This window comes from Schistocerca nitens, chromosome 10 (assembly GCF_023898315.1).
Source record: "Schistocerca nitens isolate TAMUIC-IGC-003100 chromosome 10, iqSchNite1.1, whole genome shotgun sequence".
NCBI classification, from domain to species: domain Eukaryota; kingdom Metazoa; phylum Arthropoda; class Insecta; order Orthoptera; family Acrididae; genus Schistocerca; species Schistocerca nitens.
Genome location: NC_064623.1, coordinates 114,958,536 through 114,985,750, shown reverse-complemented (window position 1 = coordinate 114,985,750; position 27,215 = coordinate 114,958,536). Strand labels below are relative to the sequence as shown.

Here is a 27,215-nt window from a genome sequence, read left to right as displayed (position 1 = left end):
TAATTTTGAACATTTTGACCTCTTACATGATTGCCGAAAATGGACTTTGCTTTAAAACAAAAACTTAAGTTAAAAAGATATATTTTTTTACTGTTGTGAAACACATCATCTACTGTAAAAGTGCTCATAGCTCTTAAGGTGTGCATTTTAGAGCCCATCTTCCCTAGATATTTCTTTCTTGTTTTGGTCCAAACTACTGAAAGTTTGTCATTGAAGTTCTGGTTCATGCTGCATAGGCCATATATAATGTGCAATTGAAGTGTGTAAGAATGTGCACTTTGCAGAACTGTATTAAGAAAGTAGTATCTTATATTTCAATAGCAAATGGCTTTGAGAGTGTTCATGTGAATTGTTGTACTAAATGACAATGCCTGTACGTTGTACTTAATGTAAAAATTGCAACCCATTTCCTTTATTATTATTTAAAGCAGCTGATAAAGACCCACTTCACTTGGTCATTATGTTCCTCTATTTTTCTGAAAACGTTCCAGATCACTAGAAAACATTTGAGAACATTGTAAAATTAACTATTAAAAAAATCATAAAACTGATATTTGTCACTCACAAGTACTCTTGAATGCCCAAAAATACTTTTAAGTGCTCTTAAATCCACATAATTATTCAACAATAACTTAATTTGAAATATAGTTTACTGTCACTCACTCACTATTTCTTTATAGAACACAGAGAACATTCGAGAATATTCTAAAACATCCAGAACTTTCATAAATAATATTAGAGAATGTTAAAGAGAACTCTGGAACTTCTGTTTGTTTGTTGCCAATGAAATACACTTGCAAAAATTGATAAGATTCATTTGGCATTCATATGACCCCCCCCCCCCACCTCTGGCATACTGTAATTGAAAACACACAGGACTAAATTGATGTTCTTCACTGCTTATGGACGAAGCAGCAAATGATGATATTTCAAAACAAGCTTTATATACTTTTGAACATTGCAGAATTTGTCTTTTTTTATTCTGGAATTTCTGAAGTCAGACTGTAATTCTGGTAGTGGCACCTCTATTGGTGCCAGTCAAATTTTCCCACTCATGCAACACATTCATGGTGTTTCTCTAATGACATTCCTAGTGCCATGGAACTGACACACTTGATCCATTTATCAAGACAACATGTTAGTGTCTGTTGTATGCTTAAGTGGGATCATAATGGAATGATCTGTCTGCCAAACTATAATCTCTTTCTTCTACTTTGCACGTCTTGTACACTAATGTTCTTGTTCTTGTCTTCTGATGATTGCCTTTCTTGAACTTCTCATTGCACCCCTACTTAGTTCGTCATAATCTTGTTTCTTCAGCGTTTACTTTACATCAGTTTGCTGAGTGTCTCACTCGATTTTCTTCTCTAATTTTTTCTCTGTTTCCTCTCAGTCTATTCATTCTTTTAGATTGTGAACATATATGCACTTCTCACTCGTGATCTCTTTCGTTTCTTGCGTTCTGTCTCCTCCTTTCAGTTCACCACTGCCAAGATCGTCTCTCTTATGTATTGAAACCCTGTTAAATATTAATCTTACTTAACACATTAAAATTTCACTTAATACACTGTTCACTCTCTTACACAATTCACTTTCACTAAATTTATTTCACTTTCTGTCATTTTCACTTTTCCTTTATCCATTCTAATCGATCTCTGAAAATACGACACATGTGTCGTGTTGTCGCCTGCATACACACTTCTGCGATGGAGCATACCACCACCAGCATAACAGGATAATGGAACATTCTCAGTGTAGGACAGTCTGGAAGATTCTAGAACATGCTAGAAGATTCTATAACATTGTGGGACACTGTGACATAATTCAGCATTCTGGAAGCCACTTTGTAGTGGCAACTGTTATTACAGGGAACAAGTAAAGGCTTGGCATCTTGCAATACATAGATCACTTAAAATCAACCCATAACATTGATTTCCAGCTGCTTCATTGCCTTCTCCTCTTTGAAATTCTCTTTTGATGTCCGTACCTCCAAAAACAATCCCTCCAACACACACACACACACACACACTCACTCACTGTAATTATGTACAGTACATTGATTACAAGGAAACAGAACAGCTGGCCATGACAGTTTAGAGTATCTAACACTTGCGGTGGAAATATTTAAACCAGTAAATAATAATCCCAACCGCTTGAACTAAATGCTTCTTCTGTAATTGGAAAAGGGGATGGATGGTGATGTTTGGAATAGGTGCCAGCACACTTGGATCTTAAGTTGAGAGGCGCCCATCATAATGATTGATGTAATATCCACATACAACTATAAAAATTGATTTATGTATATGTGCGTGTGTATGTTCACATCTCCTTCTAGACCACCGGACCAATTTCAACCAAACTTTTTGTACAAATTGCTTGCTGTCAGGCAACAATCACTGTGGGGGTAAGAATCACCTACCTATAGTAGTTTGGGAGATATGACGTCATAAACACTGAGATATGTGAAAAACTGCCACATTGTGCATGATGTTTAAATTTATTACTTCTTTGTTACTAACTCTATTCGGAACACATTTTGCCGACAGTATCCAACATGCTGCTGAGTATACCTACAAAGTTATATCATTGTAGACACAGATCAGGAGACACGATGTCATAAACATAGAGATGCGTGAAATAATGCCACATAATGCATGATGTTTTAATACCAGTACTACAAAGACACTTCTACAGCTGAATCAACTTAAGGAGATCCCCGACACTAGCAGCATTCATTTTTTGTTTTCATGTCTAATAGAAAATTGTCAAAATTAATACCTGGGCATTGCAGATGGTCCCCCCTCCCCCAGCTAGTTGTTGTTAAAGTGCACCTAGTGAATTGCTTAATATCATCCGTTCCTTACATGTCACTGGTTTTGGAGAGGATTGCTGCTGTTATTTCCCAGTTTGTGTTGTTGACATTATTTCCTTTTTATGCACATTAAGACCCCAGCTTGGAGCTCCCGAAAAAGAGAATTAGCACAACAGTGGAAATATTGCATCCAAAATTGAATTGTCAAATCATCAACAAACAAAAAAATTGCTTTTATTGTGTAAGATTTGAGGAAGCATTTGATCTTGCAGATGGAAATAGATGATGGTCCCCTAGAAAAAGATGTGAAGCCATCTCTCACCTCGGTGATGACGGAGATGATGGACAAGGAAAAAGAAACGCAGCAGGCAAAAGCTTCTCAGCAGTCTGGAATGGTTACTGTGAAGGTGAGTTGAATTCATTCTCACTGTTTGGGTAACTGTTTGTACTGCGTCAAAGATTGGAGATTTTGGTCCTCATGTTCCATCGAAGAAGGCTTGCAAGAAACACTGTGAGTACGTTTTATAACAACAGTAAATAAAAACCGAAACGAGTTCTCCTCAAGAAATGGCACAAGACATGGGTGCCAATCTTCAGTGTATGTTCGTTTGTTCATTCATTCTTCTTTCATTCATTCACACATCATATTCTGCAAATCCCATCATGTAGAAAAGCCTTCAGGGACATAGATAAATTCAAGTTATCCAGTAACAGACGGTAGCAACCACTGTTGGATTCTTCTGTAAAGTATTCTGACAACAAACTGACTAGTGCTAATCTACTTAAACTGATAATTACAATAATTACTTCTACATCACTTTACATGGAGCCTCATTTGTGAATGCGCATTGATATTTACATCTAGTTCTTTAGATTTCAGCATCAAGCAAAAGAAGGCGGAGGCGGTTTTTGAAAATGAGTTGAAATTTTACAGTTGACCAAAGTGCTGTAATCATTCTGACAGATTTCAACTGTTTGTGGACTTGTTGAACCCAGATGTTCCCTCTCTGGGGCAATTCTATTCCAGTGTGCTTCATACTTGCCTCAAATGTGTAACCCCACTGTAATATAAAGCAGAACTGCTCTTATGTACTCTTCGTAAATCTGTGATAAATCTTTTGATGATGGAAGTGAGGCTGACATAAGTATCACTTTTACTGCAATTTAGGTACTAAAGTATAAGATAAAGGCTACAGTAAACTATTAAGATAATGGATTAGATGTACTATTGGTATAAATAAGTCATAAAAGTACAAAAGCAAACATTTAAAAAAGGCAGGACACACGCTGTTTCACAAAATAAACTCTGATTGATGATTTCAGCCAGAATATCAACAGTAAACATTTGTGAAGGGCACTGCGCAGTGTTAGAGACGGCAGTGTTCAAAGCTTTTCTATTACAATACATTGTCATGAACTCTGCTTAAGACGTTTATTATACAGCCAGTAATGGCTTAGTATTTTTTTGTTTAATGTTTAGATGTCTTCTAATTGTATGTGTTCTTTTGAAATTTATTTTTATCGAATGTAGGTTCCAAAGCAGCGTGTTCGCACACTGAAGCTGTCTGAAATTACAAAACCTCTCACGACCGAGACCCGTGGAAACATGATGCGGGCTGCCGTGAAGCGCATTCTGAAGGCGGAACGTGCTGCAGCTGTGGGCGGAGTTATGCCTGTCCGAAGCAAAATAATCTCTACACTTGCTGTGACTTTCAATACTGATGTTAGAGATGGTGAGACATGGGCAAATTATAGCTTTAAGTGGTCAAATATTTTATTGTTACCAATAACCAGCTTCCTAAGCAACTGTACACATCTACTATTACATGTGCATTTCTGCTCTGCCTTTCTATACTCCATTGACTTCGAGTGAAACTGATTAGGGTTTCAAAAGAAATGAATATTAGTAGTGTACATTGTTAACAGAAGAAAATTGTAAAACTTTGATACTCAATTGTTAATAACTGGAGAAGACTAGATTGTAAAGAGAGGGGGATTAAAATTAGAATGACAAAGTTCATAAGACACCAACAGTAGAAATTTCTAAATCATCAGGATGGAAGCAGTAAACAAAAATGGGGAACACAAGCACTTTTTTGTAGCTGATTGATGTGTGGTGTACAGAAATGATTAACAGCCCCAAGAGACTTGTAGCTTTCTAACCTCTCTCCCTCCCCCTCCCCATCCACCACTCCCTTCCCCTCACCATTCTCGCTCCCCCTCTCACTCCCCTCCGCCCTCCCGCCCCCCTCCTTCACGGCCGCCCCCCTCCTTCACGGCCGCCCCCCTCCTTCACGGCCGCCCCCCTCCTTCACGGCCGCCCCCCTCCTTCACGGCCGCCCCCCTCCTTCACGGCCGCCCCCCTCCTTCACGGCCGCCCCCCTCCTTCACGGCCGCCCCCCTCCTTCACGGCCGCCCCCCTCCTTCACGGCCGCCCCCCTCCTTCACGGCCGCCCCCCTCCTTCACGGCCGCCCCCCTCCTTCACGGCCGCCCCCCTCCTTCACGGCCGCCCCCCTCCTTCACGGCCGCCCCCCTCCTTCACGGCCGCCCCCCACCTTCACGGCCGCCCCCCACCTTCACGGCCGCCCCCCACCTTCACGGCCGCCCCCCACCTTCACGGCCGCCCCCCTCCTTCGCGGCCGCCCCCCTCCTTCGCGGCCGCCCCCCTCCTTCGCGGCCGCCCCCCTCCTTCGCGGCCGCCCCCCTCCTTCGCGGCCGCCCCCCTCCTTCGCGGCCGCCCCCCTCCTTCGCGGCCGCCCCCCTCCTTCGCGGCCGCCCCCCTCCTTCGCGGCCGCCCCCCTCCTTCGCGGCCGCCCCCCTCCTTCGCGGCCGCCCCCCTCCTTCGCGGCCGCCCCCCTCCTTCGCGGCCGCCCCCCTCCTTCGCGGCCGCCCCCCTCCTTCGCGGCCGCCCCCCTCCTTCGCGGCCGCCCCCCTCCTTCGCGGCCGCCCCCCTCCTTCGCGGCCGCCCCCCTCCTTCGCGGCCGCCCCCCTCCTTCGCGGCCGCCCCCCTCCTTCGCGGCCGCCCCCCTCCTTCGCGGCCGCCCCCCTCCTTCGCGGCCGCCCCCCTCCTTCGCGGCCGCCCCCCTCCTTCGCGGCCGCCCCCCTCCTTCGCGGCCGCCCCCCTCCTTCGCGGCCGCCCCCCTCCTTCGCGGCCGCCCCCCTCCTTCGCGGCCGCCCCCCTCCTTCGCGGCCGCCCCCCTCCTTCGCGGCCGCCCCCCTCCTTCGCGGCCGCCCCCCTCCTTCGCGGCCGCCCCCCTCCTTCGCGGCCGCCCCCCTCCTTCGCGGCCGCCCCCCTCCTTCGCGGCCGCCCCCCTCCTTCGCGGCCGCCCCCCTCCTTCGCGGCCGCCCCCCTCCTTCGCGGCCGCCCCCCTCCTTCGCGGCCGCCCCCCTCCTTCGCGGCCGCCCCCCTCCTTCGCGGCCGCCCCCCTCCTTCGCGGCCGCCCCCCTCCTTCGCGGCCGCCCCCCTCCTTCGCGGCCGCCCCCCTCCTTCGCGGCCGCCCCCCTCCTTCGCGGCCGCCCCCCTCCTTCGCGGCCGCCCCCCTCCTTCGCGGCCGCCCCCCTCCTTCGCGGCCGCCCCCCTCCTTCGCGGCCGCCCCCCTCCTTCGCGGCCGCCCCCCTCCTTCGCGGCCGCCCCCCTCCTTCGCGGCCGCCCCCCTCCTTCGCGGCCGCCCCCCTCCTTCGCGGCCGCCCCCCTCCTTCGCGGCCGCCCCCCTCCTTCGCGGCCGCCCCCCTCCTTCGCGGCCGCCCCCCTCCTTCGCGGCCGCCCCCCTCCTTCGCGGCCGCCCCCCTCCTTCGCGGCCGCCCCCCTCCTTCGCGGCCGCCCCCCTCCTTCGCGGCCGCCCCCCTCCTTCGCGGCCGCCCCCCTCCTTCGCGGCCGCCCCCCTCCTTCGCGGCCGCCCCCCTCCTTCGCGGCCGCCCCCCTCCTTCGCGGCCGCCCCCCTCCTTCGCGGCCGCCCCCCTCCTTCGCGGCCGCCCCCCTCCTTCGCGGCCGCCCCCCTCCTTCGCGGCCGCCCCCCTCCTTCGCGGCCGCCCCCCTCCTTCGCGGCCGCCCCCCTCCTTCGCGGCCGCCCCCCTCCTTCGCGGCCGCCCCCCTCCTTCGCGGCCGCCCCCCTCCTTCGCGGCCGCCCCCCCTCCTTCGCGGCCGCCCCCCCTCCTTCGCGGCCGCCCCCCCTCCTTCGCGGCCGCCCCCCCTCCTTCGCGGCCGCCCCCCTCCTTCGCGGCCGCCCCCCTCCTTCGCGGCCGCCCCCCTCCTTCGCGGCCGCCCCCCTCCTTCGCGGCCGCCCCCCTCCTTCGCGGCCGCCCCCCTCCTTCGCGGCCGCCCCCCTCCTTCGCGGCCGCCCCCCTCCTTCGCGGCCGCCCCCCTCCTTCGCGGCCGCCCCCCTCCTTCACGGCCGCCCCCCCCTCCTTCACGGCCGCCCCCCCTCCTTCACGGCCGCCCCCCCCTCCTTCACGGCCGCCCCCCCCTCCTTCACGGCCGCCCCCCCTCCTTCTCTCACGCACCCTCTCCTTCCCCCCTCCACACTCTGCCACCTCTCTCCCTCCTCTCTGCCTCATCTCTTTCCCCCACTCTCCCTCCTCTTTCCCCCTCTCTCTCCCTTCCCCCCCTCTCTGCCTTCCCCCTCTCTCCCCTCCCCCCCTCTCTCCCTTCCCCCCTCTGTCTCCCTTCCCCCCCTCTGTCTCCCTTCCCCCCTCTGTCTCCCTTCCCCCCTCTGTCTCCCTTCCCCCCTCTGTCTCCCTTCCCCCCTCTGTCTCCCTTCCCCCCTCTGTCTCCCTTCCCCCCTCTGTCTCCCTTCCCCCCTCTGTCTCCCTTCCCCCCTCTGTCTCCCTTCCCCCCTCTGTCTCCCTTCCCCCCTCTGTCTCCCTTCCCCCCTCTGTCTCCCTTCCCCCCTCTGTCTCCCTCCCCCCCTCTGTCTCCCTCCCCCCCCTCTCTCTCTCTCGCTTCCCCCCCTCTCTCTCTCTCGCTTCCCCCCCCCTCTCTCTCTCTCTCGCTTCCCCCCCCTCTCTCTCTCTCTCGCTTCCCCCCCCTCTCTCTCTCTCTCTCGCTTCCCCCCCCTCTCTCTCTCGCTTCCCCCCCCCCTCTCTCTCTCTCTCGCTTCCCCCCCTCTCTCTCTCTCTCGCTTCCCCCCCCCCTCTCTCTCTCTCGCTTCCCCCCCTCTCTCTCTCTCTCTCGCTTCCCCCCCCTCTCTCTCTCTCTCTCGCTTCCCCCCTCTCTCTCTCTCTCGCTTCCCCCCTCTCTCTCTCTCTTGCTTCCCCCTCTCCCTTCCCCCCTCTCCCTCTCCCTTCCCTCCTCTCCCTCTCCCTTCCCCCCTCTCCCTCTCCCTTCCCCCCTCTCCCTCTCCCTTCCCCCCTCTCCCTCTCCCTTCCCCCTCTCCCTCTCCCTTCCCCCCTCTCCCTCTCCCTTCCCCCCTCTCCCTCTCCCTTCCCCCTCTCTCCCCCCCCGCTCTCTCCCCTCCCCCCCCCTCTCTCTCCCCCCTCCCTCTCCCCCCTCTCTCCCCCCTCTCTTCCCCCCTCTCTTCCCCCCTCTCTTCCCCCCTCTCTCCCCCCTCTCTTCCCCCCTCTCTCCCCCCTCTCTTCCCCCCTCTCTCTCCCCCCCTCTCTCCCCTCCCTCTCCCCCCCATTTTCAAAACTTCGTATTTATTCAAGTATAAATCCAAAATGAACAAGATTTATATTAACAAAAAGAGGAAGTTCAAAAGTATTTTTTTTCATAATGTTTAATATCAGTTTAATAAATTTGATAGTTTGTAATTAATTAGTTTTAATAATTATTTGATAATTAGAGATGTGATAAATGTTCAATGTGGCCACCGTTAGCTGCATGGAAAACATCGACACAGTAGCCATACACACAGAAGCGTATTTGCCATTACTGAGTTCAAGGCAACAGTAATCAGATTCCACAGATTGTTCAGAGTGGTTGGTAGAGGCGGAATGTAAACAGCTTCCTATTGCCACACAAACTCTACAGCCACTTCTGAAGCCATCACCGACTGCCAAAAACTTTGAAACTTCCTCTTTTCATTGATATAAAGTATCTTCATTTTGGATTTGTACTTGAATGCATATGAGTTTTTGAAAATAGTGCCATCATTTACAATAACCCTGTATTTATAGTATTTTCCATCTATTATCGCACTCAGTCTACATGCCTTAAAGTGTGATTTGATTCTTTGTAATAGACTCTTCGTGTCTGAAATATTCCTGTGTTTGATTATTTACAGTTGTACTGGAATTCCTCCTCGAAGACATCAGAGGTAGGATAGACCTGGCATTTGCGTGGCTTTATGAAGAGTACAGCTTCATGCAGGGCTTTAGCCGCCTGCCACCATTTATAAAACGTGAGGAGACACCCGAGTATCGGTACGACAAGCTTTTGTGTTCTCTGGTGAAGTCGCTTGGTGATCGCCCAGGCCAGGAAGGCAAAGATGGCTCGTGAGTTTCTGCCAACAGTTTTCTTATCCTACAGTCTTTAATACTTTGTAGTAGTGGCTCATATTGCTGACTTTTTCATGTCATTCCATCTGTGATAATACACCAGTTGTTTGAGAATACAATTCACCACAGGTATTTACAACAAAGGATAGGAGGCTGATTTAATATGAAAGAGTGGAATAGAGGTATTACAACAAAGCTAGACTTGGAGGTCTTTGTCGAAAATAGGCAAAAAAAACACACACACACAACCACAGTCTCAGAAGCTGCCAGAGACTGTTGCCTCTGTGTGTGTGTGTGTGTGTGTGTGTGTGTGTGCGTGTGTGCGTGTGTGCGTGTGTGTGTACAGGCCTTGTTGGCTGAAAGCTAGTTTTCTGACAGTCTTTTAGTTGTGTCTGTCTGCAACTCGGCCTCTCGGGTATATGGTGAGTAGCAACTATCGTTATCATAATATTGTATCAGGAACATATGTCTGATTTAGAAGTATGAAACTAATTTTATATGCTAAAACATGAGTGTTTTTAACATAAAATGATCTATCTAATAGCTTACTTTTAAGAAATATTATTGATCATAAAGTTGTCAGATCAGAAGATATTACATTCCACCAGAAAGTTCTATGAGCAGACAGAAAGAGTTGCAATGGGGAGCCCTTTGTCATCTACTACTGCAAATCTTCCTGTGGAAGATTTTAAGGAAAATGCTCTTTGCCTGATGACATTAAAACTTGTGTGTTTTCTTAGATATGCGGTTGATGCTTTTGTTGTTGGCCTTACGGAAGTGACAACTCAAACAGCTTTTTGAGACACCTGAATTCAGACAACCTAAATATTTGCTTCACAATGGAGGTGGAAAAAGACGGCTACTTTACCTTCCTTGTGTTGGTCAGGGGGAAGGGGAGGGTACATAGCAACATGCCAGTTTGTAAGAAGCAAACCCACACTGATTTGTACATACAGGCTAGTAATTGTCACCATCCGGCTCAGTGTGAAATAGTACTTCATACCTTGATTTATCATATCAGACCCAGAAGGTTTTTCAGCTGAGCTATATCACCTCGATGTTACCTTTCGTCAGACTGGGTATAGGGAGAGACAAATAGGAGAAGTGTCATGCTGTTAGCCAATAAACCAGACCCTACCCTTGTTTTCTTGTGACTAGAGTGATTTTACTATGGGAAATTGAGAAAATATCTCTCTAAACAATTATTAGGATAGCACAAATAAATACCTTTTATTATTATAAATTTCTCTTCCTACACTTGATAGCGGAATTTTCCCATCAAATATATCCTTTACATAAAGTGAAAGTATCACGATGGTAGGAATTATCATATATCATCATAGATACGTGAGTATTTTACTGCTACAAAAATTATCTCTGGTATGGCTATTAAAAATTTGCTTTCTGGCTCAAAATAAATTTAAAATTTTTTAAATTCGGAAATATTACTTTGTCAGGCTCAAATCAGAGTTGATCCAAACTTCTGCTAGTGTGGTTTTACGTAAAGATAGATTACAGCAATCAAAGATAACTGTGCTGTGTTAACTGAAAATCAGATTTTGTGAATAACTTTAACGTGCAGGTTGTTCAGAATGTAGAGTGCGAGAAGTTAAAAGTAATTTTAAGCTACTTTTGGAATTACATTGAAATACCACATAAGCTTCCACCCGTACAAAGCATTGGCCACATTTATGTAAATGGTAAGGGGAGGAAAAGGTTTCAGTTCCAAAGCAAAAATAAATTTTTAAAATTCAACTCTGATAACTATTATTTAATGATAATTCAAGTTACATGAAGAGACAGCAAGCCTCTATACATTGAATGACATACAGAGCAACGAGCACAAGACAACACAAGAGCTAAGCAATAAGATAAGAAAGACAAGCGATCATAGAGAGAGAGACTGTGGCAGCTTTCCTTTATATAGTATTTCATGGAATCTTTATATACCACCAAGAAATCTAAAGTTTCAGTACAATACTTGTGATAAATATTCTTTGTTAAGCAATATCAGTGTAATTATTTTTTCCACTAATTAGAGGCATCACACTGACCATAAATTGAATGAGCGATGAGGACAACTAGGTAGCACCAAAGCCTACAGCTTTTTTGTACCTTACACATGATGTAGCATTTCCAACAGCTTTGGTTGTGTTGTTTGGAAATGCAGTGTGATTTGTGTTGATTACCATCAAAGATTAGGGTTCTTTTCGGGTCTGTGGATCAGACCCCTGACTGTTAGCAGCACCGTTGCCAGCTCTCACCTGTGTAGTGCTAATGGCAGCAGGTGTAACCCGTAGCCGTTTATGTTGCTGCAACAATCCTGAGGCATTGCTGTGGAGATGATTTACAAAATTGCCTTATGTGGTGGCTTGATTTAGGCACACCCAGCCCACTGCAGCTGGTGGGATCTTCTTACTCTTGACTCAATTATGAATTAAGGTCCTTTTGGGATCTGAAATGGGTGATCTCAATTTATGTAATGTGTGTGTCTACCATGTCCTGTGCAGTTGTGACGTTTCATATATTGGTTCAGTTCCTCAGGAGCAGGGAGGACCAGTATATAGATCCTAAAACTCATACATGCTTAAAAGGGCTGTGCAGATCTGCAATTGCAGAATGTTGCCTGGGTATTGGTCATCCGATGAAATATAAAGCAAATTCCGGATGCACTTCCAGTCTTTGGGAAAGTTTTGTGAAGGAAACTGTTCAGGTGAAAATAGCAAGTGACTTTATAGATGGAGGATGATGTTTCTGCTTAAATTCTGTCTGTAATACTGCTCTCACTGTGATAAAACAGATGGACAGACTTAGTACAACTTGCTCACCCATTATTAAGTTCTATTTCACTATTAGTAATGACTGATGTTGGTTTCTTCACTTGTGTAATGGTGCTAGCTGTTCAAAATGTGTGTTGTCTTTTTACACACAGACTTTCACTTCCGGTTGGCATAACCCTGCCCTCAGAATCATTAGAGTGCACATAAGAGACTCACAATATTGCTAGCTTTCAGTTGAGTCATCCTTCAGGTAACCTTAGATGGATTTGTCTGAAAGTTAGCAACATTCTCAGTCTTGTTCATGTGCCTACTGATGACACACTCACCAACTATTCGATGAATTGTTACCTTTATTGTAAGAGCTGTTAGCAAAATAAGTTCTGAAGCTGTCTGGAGCAGAGAGGAGTGGAGGTAGTGGAGTGTTCTAGGCATTGCATGACTCGGTATGAATAAGGCAGTGCCACAGAAAGGTTTTTGAGTTGTTATATGTGTGGTAACAAAATGGCTGCTAGCACCGAAAATTCCGTCACCTGTGAATTATGTGCTGCAATTTACTTTGTATGTGCAAAATTTAAAATTGGTAGACATTCATACTGAACTTTTTGGAGTATATGGCAAGAAAACTGTGGGTGATAGTGCTGTACAGAAGTGGTGAGATTTTTCAGGAAGGTTGGACAGTCATTCACATTGAAAAAGTGGGCAACTGGCTGCTTTGAGGAAGGAACATGTTGCAAAGGTTGATAACAGAATTGGAAAAATCATAAGCTCCTGGCTACAAACTCATCAGTGGCTTTCTCTTAGATATTGTGGACAGTGTTGTACAAACTTGTGACTGATAATTTTGGCTATCACAAATTTTGTCCGTGATGGGATCCCAAAGCTTCTGAACTTATCTCTGCAGAATGAAGAGGTTGGGAGCCACATTAATGTTCCTGATAAGTTCATGGGGAAGAAGACGAACTTGTTGATCATATTGTGATGGGATGAAATAAAGGTTGCAAACGTCAATCAGGAGAGACAAAATCAATTGCTGCAGTTGAGCCACATAAGCCTGCAAAATGCCACCACAAATTTCCTGCACAAAACCTGATAACTTGTTTTTGAAACAGAAATGGAGTACTCCATGTGGATATTATGGAAGGAGGCACTACAGTAAATCAGAATGGCTAGAGACACAGCAGTTTGAAGATAATGAGGCATTAAAGGAGCATCAAAACACACGTAGGTGGCAAAATTGTAAAAGGATGTTATTGTAAAACTTGTTCCTCAGTGTTATGAGTGCTTTAATGTAGGGAGAAGTAATATAGAAAATAGTTTATAGTTGTAACTTCAAATTTGTATGTATTAAAAAACATCTTTATCTGCTGGAGTTTTTTGGAAATTAACGGAACTCGTTTCCAGCATAGCCCTAGTATATTCCAGCAAAAAATTACCAAATTTAAAATTATGATGTGAAGTGTATTATACAACGGCAACTGTAATTGTATACCTATGCTCATCTGTTACAGTCTTTATATGGCGTAAACTTCTAGCTCTAGAGAAATTATATATATTTTTAGTTTCCTAATGTAGTACTTTATTTTTGTATGCATAGAAATGTAGAATATGTTAATGAGGTATTACATGTATGAGGGATGTTCAGTAAGTAATGCAAAAGATTTTTTTCTCAACCAATTTTGATTTAAAAAATTATAATGTTGTTTAGACATCCTAAAATGTTTCCTTGGTGTGTCATTTCTAGTAACTCCATCAGATGGCAGTGCTATAACCAGTGGCAGCTTGTAGGTATGCATTTTGGGTGTTCACAAATTTTTAAATTCAAATAAATATCAGTGTGTGGGGGAGAAGCTCTCCCCGAAGTTATTCAATCTGTATATTGAGCAAGCAATAAAGGAAACAAGAAAAATTCGGAGTCGGTATTAAAATCCATGGAGAAGATATAAAAACTCTGAGGTTTGCCGATGACATTGTAATTCTGTCAGAGACAGCAAGGGACTTGGAAGAGCAGTTGAACGGAATGGACAGTGTCTTGAAAGGAGGATATAAGATGAACATCAACAAAAGCAAAACAAGGATAATGGAATGTAGTCGAGTCAACTCGGGTGATGCTGAGGGAATGAGACACTTAAAGTAGTAAAAGAGTTTTGCTATTTGGGGAGCAAAATAACTGATGTTGGTCGAAGCAGAGAGGACATAAAATGTAGACTGGCAATGTCAAGGAAAGCGTTTCTGAAGAAGAGAAATTTGTTAAAATCGAGTATAGATTTAAGTGTCAGGAAGTCGTTTCTGAAAGTATTTGTATGGAAGTGAAACATGGACGATAAATAGTTTGGACAAGAAGAGAATAGAAGCTTTTGAAATGTGGTGCAACAGAAGAATGCTGGAGATTAGATGGGTAGATCACATAACTAATGAGGAGGTATTGAATAGAATTGGGGAGAAGAGGAGTTTGTGGCACAACTTGACTAGAATAAGGGATTGGTTGGTAGGACATGTTCTGCGGCATCAAGGGATCACAAATTTAGCATTGGAGGGCAGCGTGGAGGGTAAAAATCGTAGAGGGAGACCAAGAGATGGATACACTAAACAGATTCAGAAGGATGTAGGCTGCAGTACGTACTGGGAGATGAAGCAGCTTGCACAGGATCGAGTAGCAGGGAGAGCTGCATCAAACCAGTCTCAGGACTGAAGACAACAACTACAACATGAGTGTGTGAAATTAATAGCAACTGCTGTATAACAGTTATGATTATCAACATATTTATACAACTTCAGCCACTGTTAGTAATAATAATAATAACAATAACAATAATAATAACTGGCCAAGAATAAAAAGAAGACATGGTGGAATGAGGAGTGTGAAGCAGCACTAATACAAAGAGCTCAAAAATGGAGGAAATGGAGATGTTCGAAAAAAAGAGGAAGACCTTGTACAGTTCAGACAACAAAGGAAAAAAAACATAATCCAGAAAATCAAAAGAAATTTTGAAAATTTTCAGCTTATTGAAATAGAAGAAAATTTTACCAAGAATAATACTAGAAATTTTTACCAAACTTAAACACATACTTAAAAGATATCAGGCACCAAGCATTTGTTTCAAAGATGAAAATGGTAAAATGAGATTAAATAACATCGAAAATTGTGAAATTTTATCAAAATTTTTTGAAAAACTGTTAAACTGTCCAGTTCCAACAGATAAATTAGAATTTCCAGTGATATCTCAAAATCTAGAGGAAGATTTCTCACCAACGGAGTTAGAAATTCATGAAGCCATCAAAACACTCAAAAACAATAAAGCATGTGGTGAAGACTCCATTACAGTAGAATTATGGAAGTGGTCAGAACCAAAAATCACAAAGGATCTACAACTGCTTCTTGAGAACATTTGGAAAACAGAAAAGATTCCAGTTGAATGGAAACAGCATTAATCCACCTGCTACATAAAAAGGGAGACAAACAAAATGTCAATAATTACAGAGGAGTGTCACTTCTGCCAGTGGCATACAAAATATTTTCAAAAATTCTCCCGAAGAGAGTGGTAGATACTTTAGACAAACAACTGGGAGAATATTGGTGTGTTTTTCGAAAGGGAAGATCCTGCACAGAACAAATTTTTAACTTAAAGTCATTAATTCACCATAGAATGTTAACCAACAAACCAATAATATTGTCATTTATTGATTTAAAGAAAGCATTTGATTGTATAGACAGAGAAACGAGAGATAAGGTCATTAGCGAATTTGGTGTTAAATCAAAATTAGCAAATATAATTCGTGAAACACTAACAGGTACAATATCTAAAGTCAAATTTATGTGAGAAGTATCTCAGCCATTTAAAATAAAAACTGGTGTTAGAGAAGGTGATAGTTTATCACTTTTACGGTTTCATTGTCTTCTAGAAAAAATTGTAAGGATCTGGAATACGTAGCTAAAAAATCACAAAATTGAACCAATAACTCTGGGAAGGAAAACAAATGGAATTAAGGTAAACTGCTTGGCTTTTGCGGATGAGTTTGCAAAACTTTCAGAAAACCTGACAGAAGCAGTTATTCAGATAAACCTTCTGGAAGAAATAGCAGACAGAACTGGTCTCAAAATTTCAGCTGAAAAAACTAAATTCACGACAAATATAAAAAATGTGCCAAAATTCATAGACACACAAATAGGTAAAATAGAGCGAGTAAATAAATTTACATATCTTGGAGAGACTATACAACAGAATGGACTAGAAAAATCTGCATTAGATGTAAGAATTAATAAAATGGAAAGAGCATATGGTTTGACCAAAAATATTTACAACAAGAAATGTATATGTAGAAAAACAAAACTAAAACACTACACCACAGTGGTACGACCAGAATGTTTATATGGATCTGAATGCCTACTGATGAATTATAAGATGGACAGACTAGAGGTACTGGAAAGAAGGATTATTAGAAAAATAATGGGCACAATAAAAACTGCAGATGGTTGGAAAATAAGAAGCAGTGAGGAGATCTACAAAAATGTAGAGAACATATCTGAAGTAACGGCCAAAGGCAGGTTAACCTTTTTCAGACACCTCTACTGAAGGGATGGAAATAGACTAACAAAACAAATACTCCTATATTTCTGGAAGAAGAAATCGACAATAGCATGGATTACAGTAATAAGGAAAGGTATAGAAAGAAACGTCATCAAAGAATTGGAAATAACAGAAAAAACCGTTTTAAAAATAAAATACTAAATTTGGAAGTATTTCAAAGCAGGAGAAATAAAAAATTGGGAACAACATGGACATAAGAAAAGAAGAGACTTCATGGGGAGAAAATGAGGGAGCACTGGAAAAATAGGAAATAACAACAAAGGAAGAAGAGAAACTGAAGTTGTTAACGTGATCCTAGTTGGCCAATACGATTGTAAAAAATAAATAATGATAATAATAATAATAATAATAATAATACACATAACTTGTCTGAGGAAAAGGAAGAATGGTTTTGTGGAATTTGGTTGTTTTGTACATAATTAAGTACAGTTTATGGCAAGAACAACATAATGCTTAAGCTTTTGCTATTGTCCGTTTCACATTTTTTTGTAAGTGGAAGCTTTTTTTTTTTCCCGAACAAATGTACAAGATCTGTAATTCAGCTGTTTTTTAATGAATTAACTTCCTGGCTGAAAATCAGGAATTCTGACATTGTATCCACACAACAGCTAATGCTTATTGCACACTACTTTGTTCGCTTGTAGTCACGCTTATATGATTTTGTCGCTTTCTCAGGCAACAGATCTGGTCTGGAAGGCCCCACTTCCATAGTGGGTAACATTTCCTGTTAATTTTCTTTTCTGTTAGCATTTAATACAGGTTCAACAGAATTCATGTTGACACTGCACAGGAAAACAGATTCCTCCACAGTAAACAACCAACTCCAAACACAAATTGCCATTTGCGGAAAGTGTTAAATTCAACTAGTACTATCTACCAACGAGGTCATTTGAATGGAATACACATGAGGGCTGAGAGCCATAAGTGCCTAAAGCACACCGATTTTGACCCCCAATATTTAAGTGAATAGCAGAGAAACCAGTGAGACAGATTTTCATAAATATTCAGATATACGTCCAATGTGGGCCTGCAGTATAGATAAATCTGATCCACCAAAAGATCAACAGATTTCAGAAGCATGAATAAATGCTACATTCTCACAATTGACGATTATGCGCTCTGTGGTTCTCAGCACCTCAAATGGATTACTGTATGATAAAATCCAAATCGTAATGTACTATATCTCATTCAGAATCCCAAAAAATAGGTTTTTCTATCAGTATAACTATAACACATAGTGATGCCCAGTCTAATTTTACTATATAGCAAGTGAATTGTCATATACATAGTGTGCTACCGCATAGCAAGATTTATGCCAAGCGAACGTGGATAAATGTCTGCCACCTGGTAGCATTGATGGAAACTTGGTATTGAGGGATAGCGGTGCATGCTGTGAACCATGCACATTGTTGATCAAATCCCTATGTATTAGGCCCATAAGGCAATTAAGTCACGCCAGTTGCGCATGCATAGAAGCTCCTTAAAACGTGCACAAGTGAAAGAGTGCTCGTGAATGCCAAGTTTCACTGAGTCTAGAGGAGTAATGTATAACAACATGGTAGATTTAGTGCTGTGTATTTCAGATTACCGCCTCTACATTGCATTTAACAGCATTCAAGGAAAAATAACCAATAAATCCACAGGCAGAAGCATGTGTCATCAACCGAATGAATAAGAGGGAATCTATCTGATCCCCCAAGTGTAGGTTTGCTGCACGGAGCTGTGATACGTGCCGTTGCAACCCACAGACACACATTTATTCGATGTAATCAAGGAATAACACCCAAGCAATTCGGTGCTCATCTTGACATCTTTGTTCATAGGGCTGAAACTTGTCCACCGTTAACATATTCAAAGGTTTGTACACGTTGGGTTTGTCGAAGTTTAATAGAAGATCATAAAGAGGAAAGAAGGATCATCAGTGCTGCTCTTAGAGGCTGGGTGTGATGATTTATTTTTAAACATTGTCACAGACAGTGAAATGTAGATTTACCTCTTTGAAACTGAAAGAAAACGGAAGTAAACAACATGGTACCACACATCATCTCCTTTGTAGAAACAGTAGCTCAAAACAACACCCTCAGCTGGTAAAGTCAAGGCTACATCATTCTTAGGCTCCAAAGGATCTCCATCACGGTAAAACGATTAACTCCGAAGTCTTAGTAAATTAAAGAAATGATTATAGTGTGTTTGTTGTAACACACATGTGAATGTTCTCTTTCTCCATTATACACAAGTCTGTGCACCCAGAAGGAGCTCACTAAACTACAGTGGACTGCTCTTCCTCATCCGCACTACACCCTGGATCTCACATCATTTGATTTCCATCTCTGTGGCCTTCTGAAGAATGGACTCTGCGGGGAGAACTACAGGAATGTTGGAGAAGTTATTACTGCACCAAGAACCTGGCTGAGAAACAGGCCATTGGGGTGGTACCATGACAGCATAGGGGCTTCACACTAAGGGAGCATAAGGTGATATAATTAAATGGATATTATGTTAAAAAATAGAGTTTTATGAATTGGGGAACAGCATGGTGTATTTATATCATGACTAAAACTGACTGCTTTGAGAAAAAAGTATTGCATTACGTATTAAACGACCCTCATACTGTCATCTCGACTTGATCTGTACATATCCGATACCTTGTATACAAGCTGCCTTGCCCAGTAACTGACACACAAGCTGCTTATGTATATAAGAGGACCAATGAAATGTACAGGTTGTTATTCCGGCTGTTCCTCGAGGCTCCACTGGTGACGGATGAGGCGGTGGACATTCTGCGGAGGATCTGCGGCGACCGGAGCCGCGCCGCGGCCGGCATCTCCCTGCTCCAGGAGCTGGTCGTGCGACGGCCTCCGAGGAAAATTGTCTTCCTGAATGCTCTCCTGATGCACACAGCCCACGAGGAGCCAGAGGTTTGTATCGTGTCATTTCACGAACCACCTGCATCTGCAGAAATGAATTTAAAATCTGGGCAACCTGATCTCTTGTATAGCTTACATTGAGGTGTACACACCGCTTGTATGTGTAAATGAATGGAGTGATGTGCCGTAAATGAATGGATGTGCCGTAAAGTCGTGGCTAGTCTTAATGAGTAAGAAAAATCAAAATTTACCAGCCCAGCTTCAGTTTTGTTGCACTATGCCAGAAGAATTAATTCACATGTAGAATACGTCGCCATTGTCTATTGCATTGTGCCCTGGGGTTTCAGAACGAAAACAGATGTACAGGAAAATGACAAGTCGTTGGATGGAGCATCTCTTGGAGTTTAAATTTGTAATATGCTCTGTTGCATAGTTTCAGAATGCACTAGGCATGTCAGAAAATAGCACGCAACGGAGCAATACATGCATTTGGTGTCCTCGAATTTGTTAAATGTGAGACAGTTGTGACGATTCGGTGATTAAATATCAAATATCAGATGAAAGCTCCAACAGACAAAACTGTACAGGGGTGGTACAAAACACTCCTTAAGATTGGCTGCCTATGTGATTTGAAAAGAAAACAGGGCGGCGGGGACCGGCAGCAGATGAGGTGGTGCAAGTGCAGGAAGTCTTAATCAGGAGTGTGAAGAAACAGGTGTATGTGTGAGAAGGTACTGCAGATACCCCAGTTGACTGTCTACTTGTAAAACCATACCTGCCACAGTTGTTCCATGCACTGGTTATTGGGGAAAACGGGCTTCGTTCTGATTTCTGCATTGATTTGCAGTGGCTGCTGGAGAAAGGCGGTTTTTTGCAGCAGTTGGTTTTCAGTGTAGAAGCCACATTTTGTGTGTCAAGAAAGATGAATTGTCATAACATGCGTCTTTGAGCCACAGGACATTCACACAGGATCGTGAAATGCATTTGTGATTCACCTAAAGTTCGCGTCTTATGTGCCATATCTTCTTAAAGTTTGCATAGAAAACTGTTGTTAGTTTTGTGTACCTGGACATGTTGCAACAATGGCTTATGCCACAATTACAGTAACACAGTAGAGACTGCTGCTTTTTTTTTTTCCCCAGCTGTTTTTGACTACCTCAGTGAAGAACTGCCTCAGTGTTGGATTGGAACTGATTTGCCATTGGTACATTCCTCTCCATCAGTGGCCCCCGAGATCACCTGACTTAATTCCATGTGATTTCTCCTAATGGGGTTATGTCGGAGATCACGTGTTCCTGCTTCTGTTGCCACATAATTTGAGATTTGCAAGGAAGGATAATTAATGTGGTCACTGATATCCACCATGATTTGTTGGAACATGACCGTCAATAGTTTGACTCTCATATTGATGTGATCTCTCCTGTTTTCTTGGTGCTGTCGAAGAATGGTGTGCTTCTAAGCATTCTGCCAAGTTGTTGGCATTTTATGCACAATATTTTGACAACTCACCCAGCTGTCCTCTTCAGTGCTGTGAGTTTTGCTGTTATGTGTACCTGCTACTTAGTCTCCTGTGAGTGTGCGAACCGTTGTTGGGCTCACACTACTATTTATAGCCAGTTTGAATCCTGGTGCCCACTACACCCTTTGATGCTCTTTCCTTTTTCAGAGCTTCCACTGACATTTCATGTAACACAAATTCTTCCTCTATTTTACAACTGGTGGATGAAATGGCAGTGGGATCTTAACAGAGTGAGTGCTGGAACCCCAAGCCTTGTTAAAATTGAACCACCATTCCTGTTTGTCAAGTATTATGACACCTTTACTTCAATAGACTACTTACTGTAATTTTATGTGGCTCACTGGCCTGGTGCAAGCCTTTCAATTGGATGGCACATTGGCAACTTGTGTGTCACTAACCTATCTCTATTATCCAACTGGGGAAAGGGGTCCTAAAGTTTAATGTGAAATCAGAACGACTTGTCGTTTCTGGTGACTCTTTATATTGTTGAGAGGTGAAGGCTAGATTAAATTGCAGACTGAAAAATCCAGGGTCTGACCAGGATTCGATCCCATGAACTCTTGATTTCCAGTCAATTGCTTTACCGCTAGACCACAAGGCATGACACGAAACAGTTTCCTTAATCATGTTGTTCCAGAAACTTTGTGTTTGTGCCACAGTACTGGTCTCATCGTAATCCATTCTGTGATTATTTTGAAGTAGTGCTCAGTGTTGTGTCTAGACAAGACAGTCTAGACAAGGCGAGGAAGCCGAAAGGGCACGCGTTAATCTCACGTAGGCTAGTTTAGGTCTGAAACAGGATACGTAATGAATGCTATAAAGAAAAGTACGTAGCTGCGGAAATAGTTAACTTTATTCCATCATTTGTATACAGCATTCTTGATGATACAAGTGAGACTATCTTGAAATGGTTAATGGCGCCTTGCTAGGTCGTAGCCATGGACTTAGCTGAAGGCTATTCTGTCTCTCGGCAAATGAGAGAAAGTGTAAGGTTTACAACAAGGAAAGGAAAATACTCGAGTTGAAACTCAAGAGGTTCATACGCTGTGGTGAAGCTAAGAAAGATTTCAAAGCTATGCAACCTCTGGTTTTTGCTACTTCTTTTGCATCAGCCCATAAGAAGCCAGTCGCCAAGTGTGATGCCTCCTCACAAACACAGACCACAGATTCAAGTATGAGCACGTGCACTTGTTGGTGTATTTGTGGAGGCAATGCTACATTTGAAACAGAAATCATTCGGAAGCCATCAGCGATGGGCTTACCACCTAAACCACATACCACTGCCCACCGTCAGAAGCCTACTAGCTGTCCCCTCAACCCAAGCAACCAACTCCTTCCGTAAGAAAGGAAAAAGTCTTCAAAAAGTAGTTCAAAGTCGAAGAATTTGGCAGTTAAACCTACCGATCAGCGAGCTCTCTCCCTCACAGGTGGAAACTATGCTCTTGAGGATTGGACTTCCAGTTGTAGGAAACAGAAAGCTGGGAACCATTAATGTTCCCCCAGACCTTACGGCTAAATCACCGCCTCTGAGGGAGAAAGACAATACCAACCATCACTAATCATTGGCTCCCTCAGGAACTTCTGTGTTGCAGTGGAATTTAAATGGATACAAAATCATATTTGGAAGTAATAAAGCTCCTGATCCAGGAGAAACCGTTCTGCATCTCCTTACAAGAAACTCATTTTAGAGTCACTAACACACCTGTGTTATGGGGCTACCACCCCTACAGGAATGCTGTTTTCTGTTTTGTGACTCCGTGCTCCGCACATCAATTTGCTATCGTGAATGGTTGCCTTTCTGTAAATTTACGTATTGCTCCAGCCAGGAATTTCCATTACTGTTAAAAATTATGTTCTGTTATGAATACCTAAAACAACCACATCAGACAAGTGTGAAGATCATAATAAAGCAAGCTTCCTATGCTATATTTAAGAGATGTTATGAGCATCAGAAGTGACAGAATCTCGCACAAAACCTCCTCGAAGATCAATTTGTATTTAGGAAGGATAAGGAACTAGAGAGGTAATAATTAGCTTAAGAAAACTGTATGAATAAATGCTCACAATTTATATACGCACATTTGTAGGTGTATTTGATTTCAATAAAGCTTTTGACAATGTACATTATGTGCCCAAATGTACCCGAACACCTGGCTGAAAATGACTTACAAATCTGTGGCGCCCTCAGTTGGTAATGCTGGAATTCAATGTGGTGTTGGCCCACCCTTAGCCCTGATGACAGCTTCCACTAATGCAGGCATACGTTCAATCATGTGCTGGAAGGTTTATTGGGGAATGGCAGCCCATTCTTCATGGAGGAGAGGTATCGATGTTGGCCGGTGGCGGCCTGGCACATAGTCAATGTTCCAAAACATCCAAAAGATGTTCCATACAATACAGGCCAGGACTCTGTGCAGGCCAGTCCATTACAGGGGTGTTATTGTCTTGTGACCAATCCACCACAGACCGTGCATTATAAACAGGTGCTCGATTGCGTTGAAAGGTACAATCGTCATCCCCAAATTGCTCTTCAACAGTGGGAAGCAAGAAGGTGCTTAAAACATCAATAACAGCCTGTGCTGTGATAGTGCCATGCAAAACAACAAGGGGTGCACCCAAATTGCATGAAAATGCAATCACATGTAAGTTCTAGTATAATATATTTGTCCAATGAATACCCTTTTATCATCTGCATTTCTTCTTGGTGTAGCAATTTTAATGGCCAGTATTGTAATATAAACATGTAGTGGTACATATCTGGAGAGAACAGCTATAAAAGGGAAAGCATAAAAATGTTTAGATTATTATGAAAAGAATAGTTGCTATTCATCATACAGCAGAGATTCTGAATCGCAGGTAGGCACAACAAAAAGTGTGTGTGGGGGGGGGGGGGGGCTCTATTTTTGATGAAGGCCTTGTTGGCCTCACTTTCTGGCAGTCATTTTGTTGTGCCTATCTGGGACTTAGCATCATCTCCCCTATATTATGAGTAGCAACTATCCATTTCATAATATTACCTTATTCTATCCTGAATTTTCCATTCTTAGATTATTATGCTTATATATGTTAATATAATTGGAACACAGCCTTCTAAAGGCCTAGGAGTCATGCACAGGGTATATGAAAACATATAATATGAAAATAAAAAGCAGAAACTGAAATTTTGGTATGTTGTAAAGTGCAAAAATTGTGTAATTGGAAATGAGGTAGTACCTTTGAGTATCTTCAAATGATAGGACCTGCCTGGAAGTGAAATGTAAAATTGTGCAAGCTAAAACAGCTTTCAATAAAACGAGGTACAGTGAAACCTCTATATAACATTTTTCAAGGGACCACAAATTCTGAACACTGTATGGAGGAAAACACTATAAAGAGGAAGGCTTCCAAATAATAATTGTAGGGCATTACTGAAGATCGTGATACCACTAATCAGCTTTGACAAATGGTGCCATAGGATGACATTTTAAATTTTCACAACACTGTAATATGATATTCATCGAAAATGATCAGTGTATCAAATGATTAGTTTTTTGTAATTAAAACATGGGGCCCGGTAGGTGGATGGGTGAAAGTAAATGGCGCCAAAAAGATCGCAAGCAGAATGTGTGTCGCATGTCACGTGACCAGGTTCTGCCGCTGACATATGAAATACGCTGAGCACGGGCTTTCCGAGCCGGTGCAAACTGTGAATCCACAGAACGGAAAATGATGCGTCTACATCCAGTCACTTAAACGTTATAAAGAGGTAAATAATTGACCAGGGTTCCAAAAATATGAGTGTTACATGGAGGAAATTGTAATATAGAGGAAACACAGTAAAGAGGAAAATTTAACATTGTTTATATGGGCTTTTAGTCGGGACCGAAAAAAACAGATGTAACATAGAGGAAAACATTATATGGAGGAACGTTATAAAGAGGTTTCACTGTAATAGCTAACAAGGCAATCTTACAAACAGGTCTCTCTTCAGTTTTGTTAACATGTGCATGATTTGAAGGGCCGTCAGAGACATTTATATCACTAAACGGCTAACCCAGTGCACGCTCAGGTTGCACGTAGCCTATCTTAACAGCTATCAGGGGGCAACAAAAATTTGATTTTCAGTATTTCATGTATTTAAAAATTGAAAATGCCATCATACTCTCCCCATAAAGATGTATAATCTTATGGTAAAGGTTTAACACAATGAGTCGGGTAACAAAATTAGGTGCACGAACTACGCAACTTCCAACAAACTTTACACACAATTTCAAACCTTCGCAAATCTTTTTTCTTGCTCAATCTCACCCCAAAATGATAAAAACAGTTTATTGCTTACTATGTTTTCGCTGTTCGTGCAGTAAACTTCAGCATCAGGCACAATGTTTCAATTTGTTACTTATTTACCAGTAATTTTATTTGCAAAACATTTTGCAGATGGTACCCACATATACATTGAAGACACTTGCAAAATTATGTAATTGTAAGAGATGCAGTTCAGAAGGAAGGTGACATATTCATTGAGATGAATGAAAAACCAGCTTTCACTTAAAATAGAGTGCAAATTACCCAGACTATACTCCTCTAGTGTTTGGCAATGAGACCACTTAGCTACTTCCAACAAACTTTAGACACAATTTTGAACTTCTGTGAACTCTTTCTTTCTTATTAATGTCAAATATTGAACACATTAACTTGTTTGTGTAGTAATCATAAGTTTGAAGTAGTTTATTTAAGGAAGTTCAGTCCTCAATTAAATCAGGGGTTTACTGGTCAGCTTCCAAAATCAGTGACACACTGCAAAAAAAACTCGAAATATAAATTGCAGATTTTTTGAGTACCGTTACATGAAAAACATTTCGAGCACTTTAACAGAGTACCCAGTATCCGAGTCTTCTAAATGTATAGTTACTGTCTCAATTCTCACTACTAGCACCTGCTTTATTTTTTAATAAAAGTAACATTTTTTGACGTTTTTATTTTAATCACTGGTGGTGTGAAAATGTGAGTATTGTCACTAAATCAAAATTTGGTACTAAAATGCAAATCAGAAAATAAATTCCTTTTCCATGTTATCTTTATTTAAAAAGATTGTTATAAATGTGTTAGCTAGCATTTCCATTTGATAACAAATACAGAATTCAAAGAAAAATAAAGAGAAAGATACTGCTTGTGAGGTGAATTGCGCAAGTGGGAACTGTCCCTGCAACATATCCTTTGTTGCTGTAATTTCCCTGGTATAAAACTTTGCTGGTCCCTGTATGCCACCTATTTATCTCCTTCCCTGCTCCCACTCCAGTACTACACGTCTTCTGTTCCACCAACACAGCTACACGTTATTTTCTGATCCCTACTTCTTTCCTTATTACTGTGAAGCTGCACCATTGTCTGTTAGGAACAGAATGGAGCATTTGCACGTTCCTTGTGACTTTTGCCAGACCTATCCTGGGCTGTGGATTTATAGAGGCTGTGCTGTCCTGCATGTCCACTGAGGTAATTCAACATTTGTTTACTAGACTGTTCTTTGTGAAGATGATTCTAATCAGTGTGTAACAGCAAAGAAAGGTAGGGATGCTTACCTACATTTTATAAATGCTTGTGCATATTTTTAGGAAGCTGTAGAGATGTGCTGTGATCAGCAACACAACATAAATGTTCAGAATCTGAAAAATGCATTGCATGTGACAGTGACAGTTTTGGGCATAAATCACAAGGGGAACTGGTCAGTAAAATGCAACAAGTGAACAATCTGTTAAACCAACCAGCATGACTTCCTCATTTTGATGTGCAATTCTATGTTTAACCTCCTGGCAGGATCTACAATTCTCTTATTCTGCTACCTAGTTACTAGTTTCATATTCTCTCCACTCAGATTTATGTTTTCTATTTGCAATTGATGCTGGCTGTTTTAGATACTTGTGACTTGAAAATCTTCACATACAGAGGATAGGTTTGCATGATGTTTCTCTTTCAGAATGGTTTGTACTGTTATCTCTTGATGCACTTGTGCTGAATGAAAAGCAATGATGAGAATATATTAGCAAATCAAGCACAGAGATAATCCTCAGAATATGCTCTTTAATTATCAATATTCGCTTTTGCCCATGTTAACAGACAATTAGATATGCTTCAGCCAACAATTAAATAGTTTTCTGAAATGCATGGAAAAAACAATACTGTTGCTGCAACCAACCCCACAGCTCTCATCTCTATCAGATTTATAATGTGCCCCTGCA

At 42.9% G+C, this 27,215-nt stretch overlaps 1 protein-coding gene across 1 annotated transcript in view; it reads left to right on the top strand.

The window, feature by feature from the left end:
- LOC126210232 (symplekin) overlaps window positions 1-27,215 on the top strand; it is a 114,273-nt gene that overhangs the window by 53,078 nt on the left and 33,980 nt on the right. Inside the window, exons 10-13 of the mRNA XM_049939420.1 lie at window positions 3,085-3,219; window positions 4,344-4,545; window positions 9,035-9,245; window positions 19,337-19,532. Coding sequence (XP_049795377.1) covers window positions 3,085-3,219; window positions 4,344-4,545; window positions 9,035-9,245; window positions 19,337-19,532 — 744 coding nt within the window. The remainder of the gene's footprint in view (window positions 1-3,084; window positions 3,220-4,343; window positions 4,546-9,034; window positions 9,246-19,336; window positions 19,533-27,215) is intronic.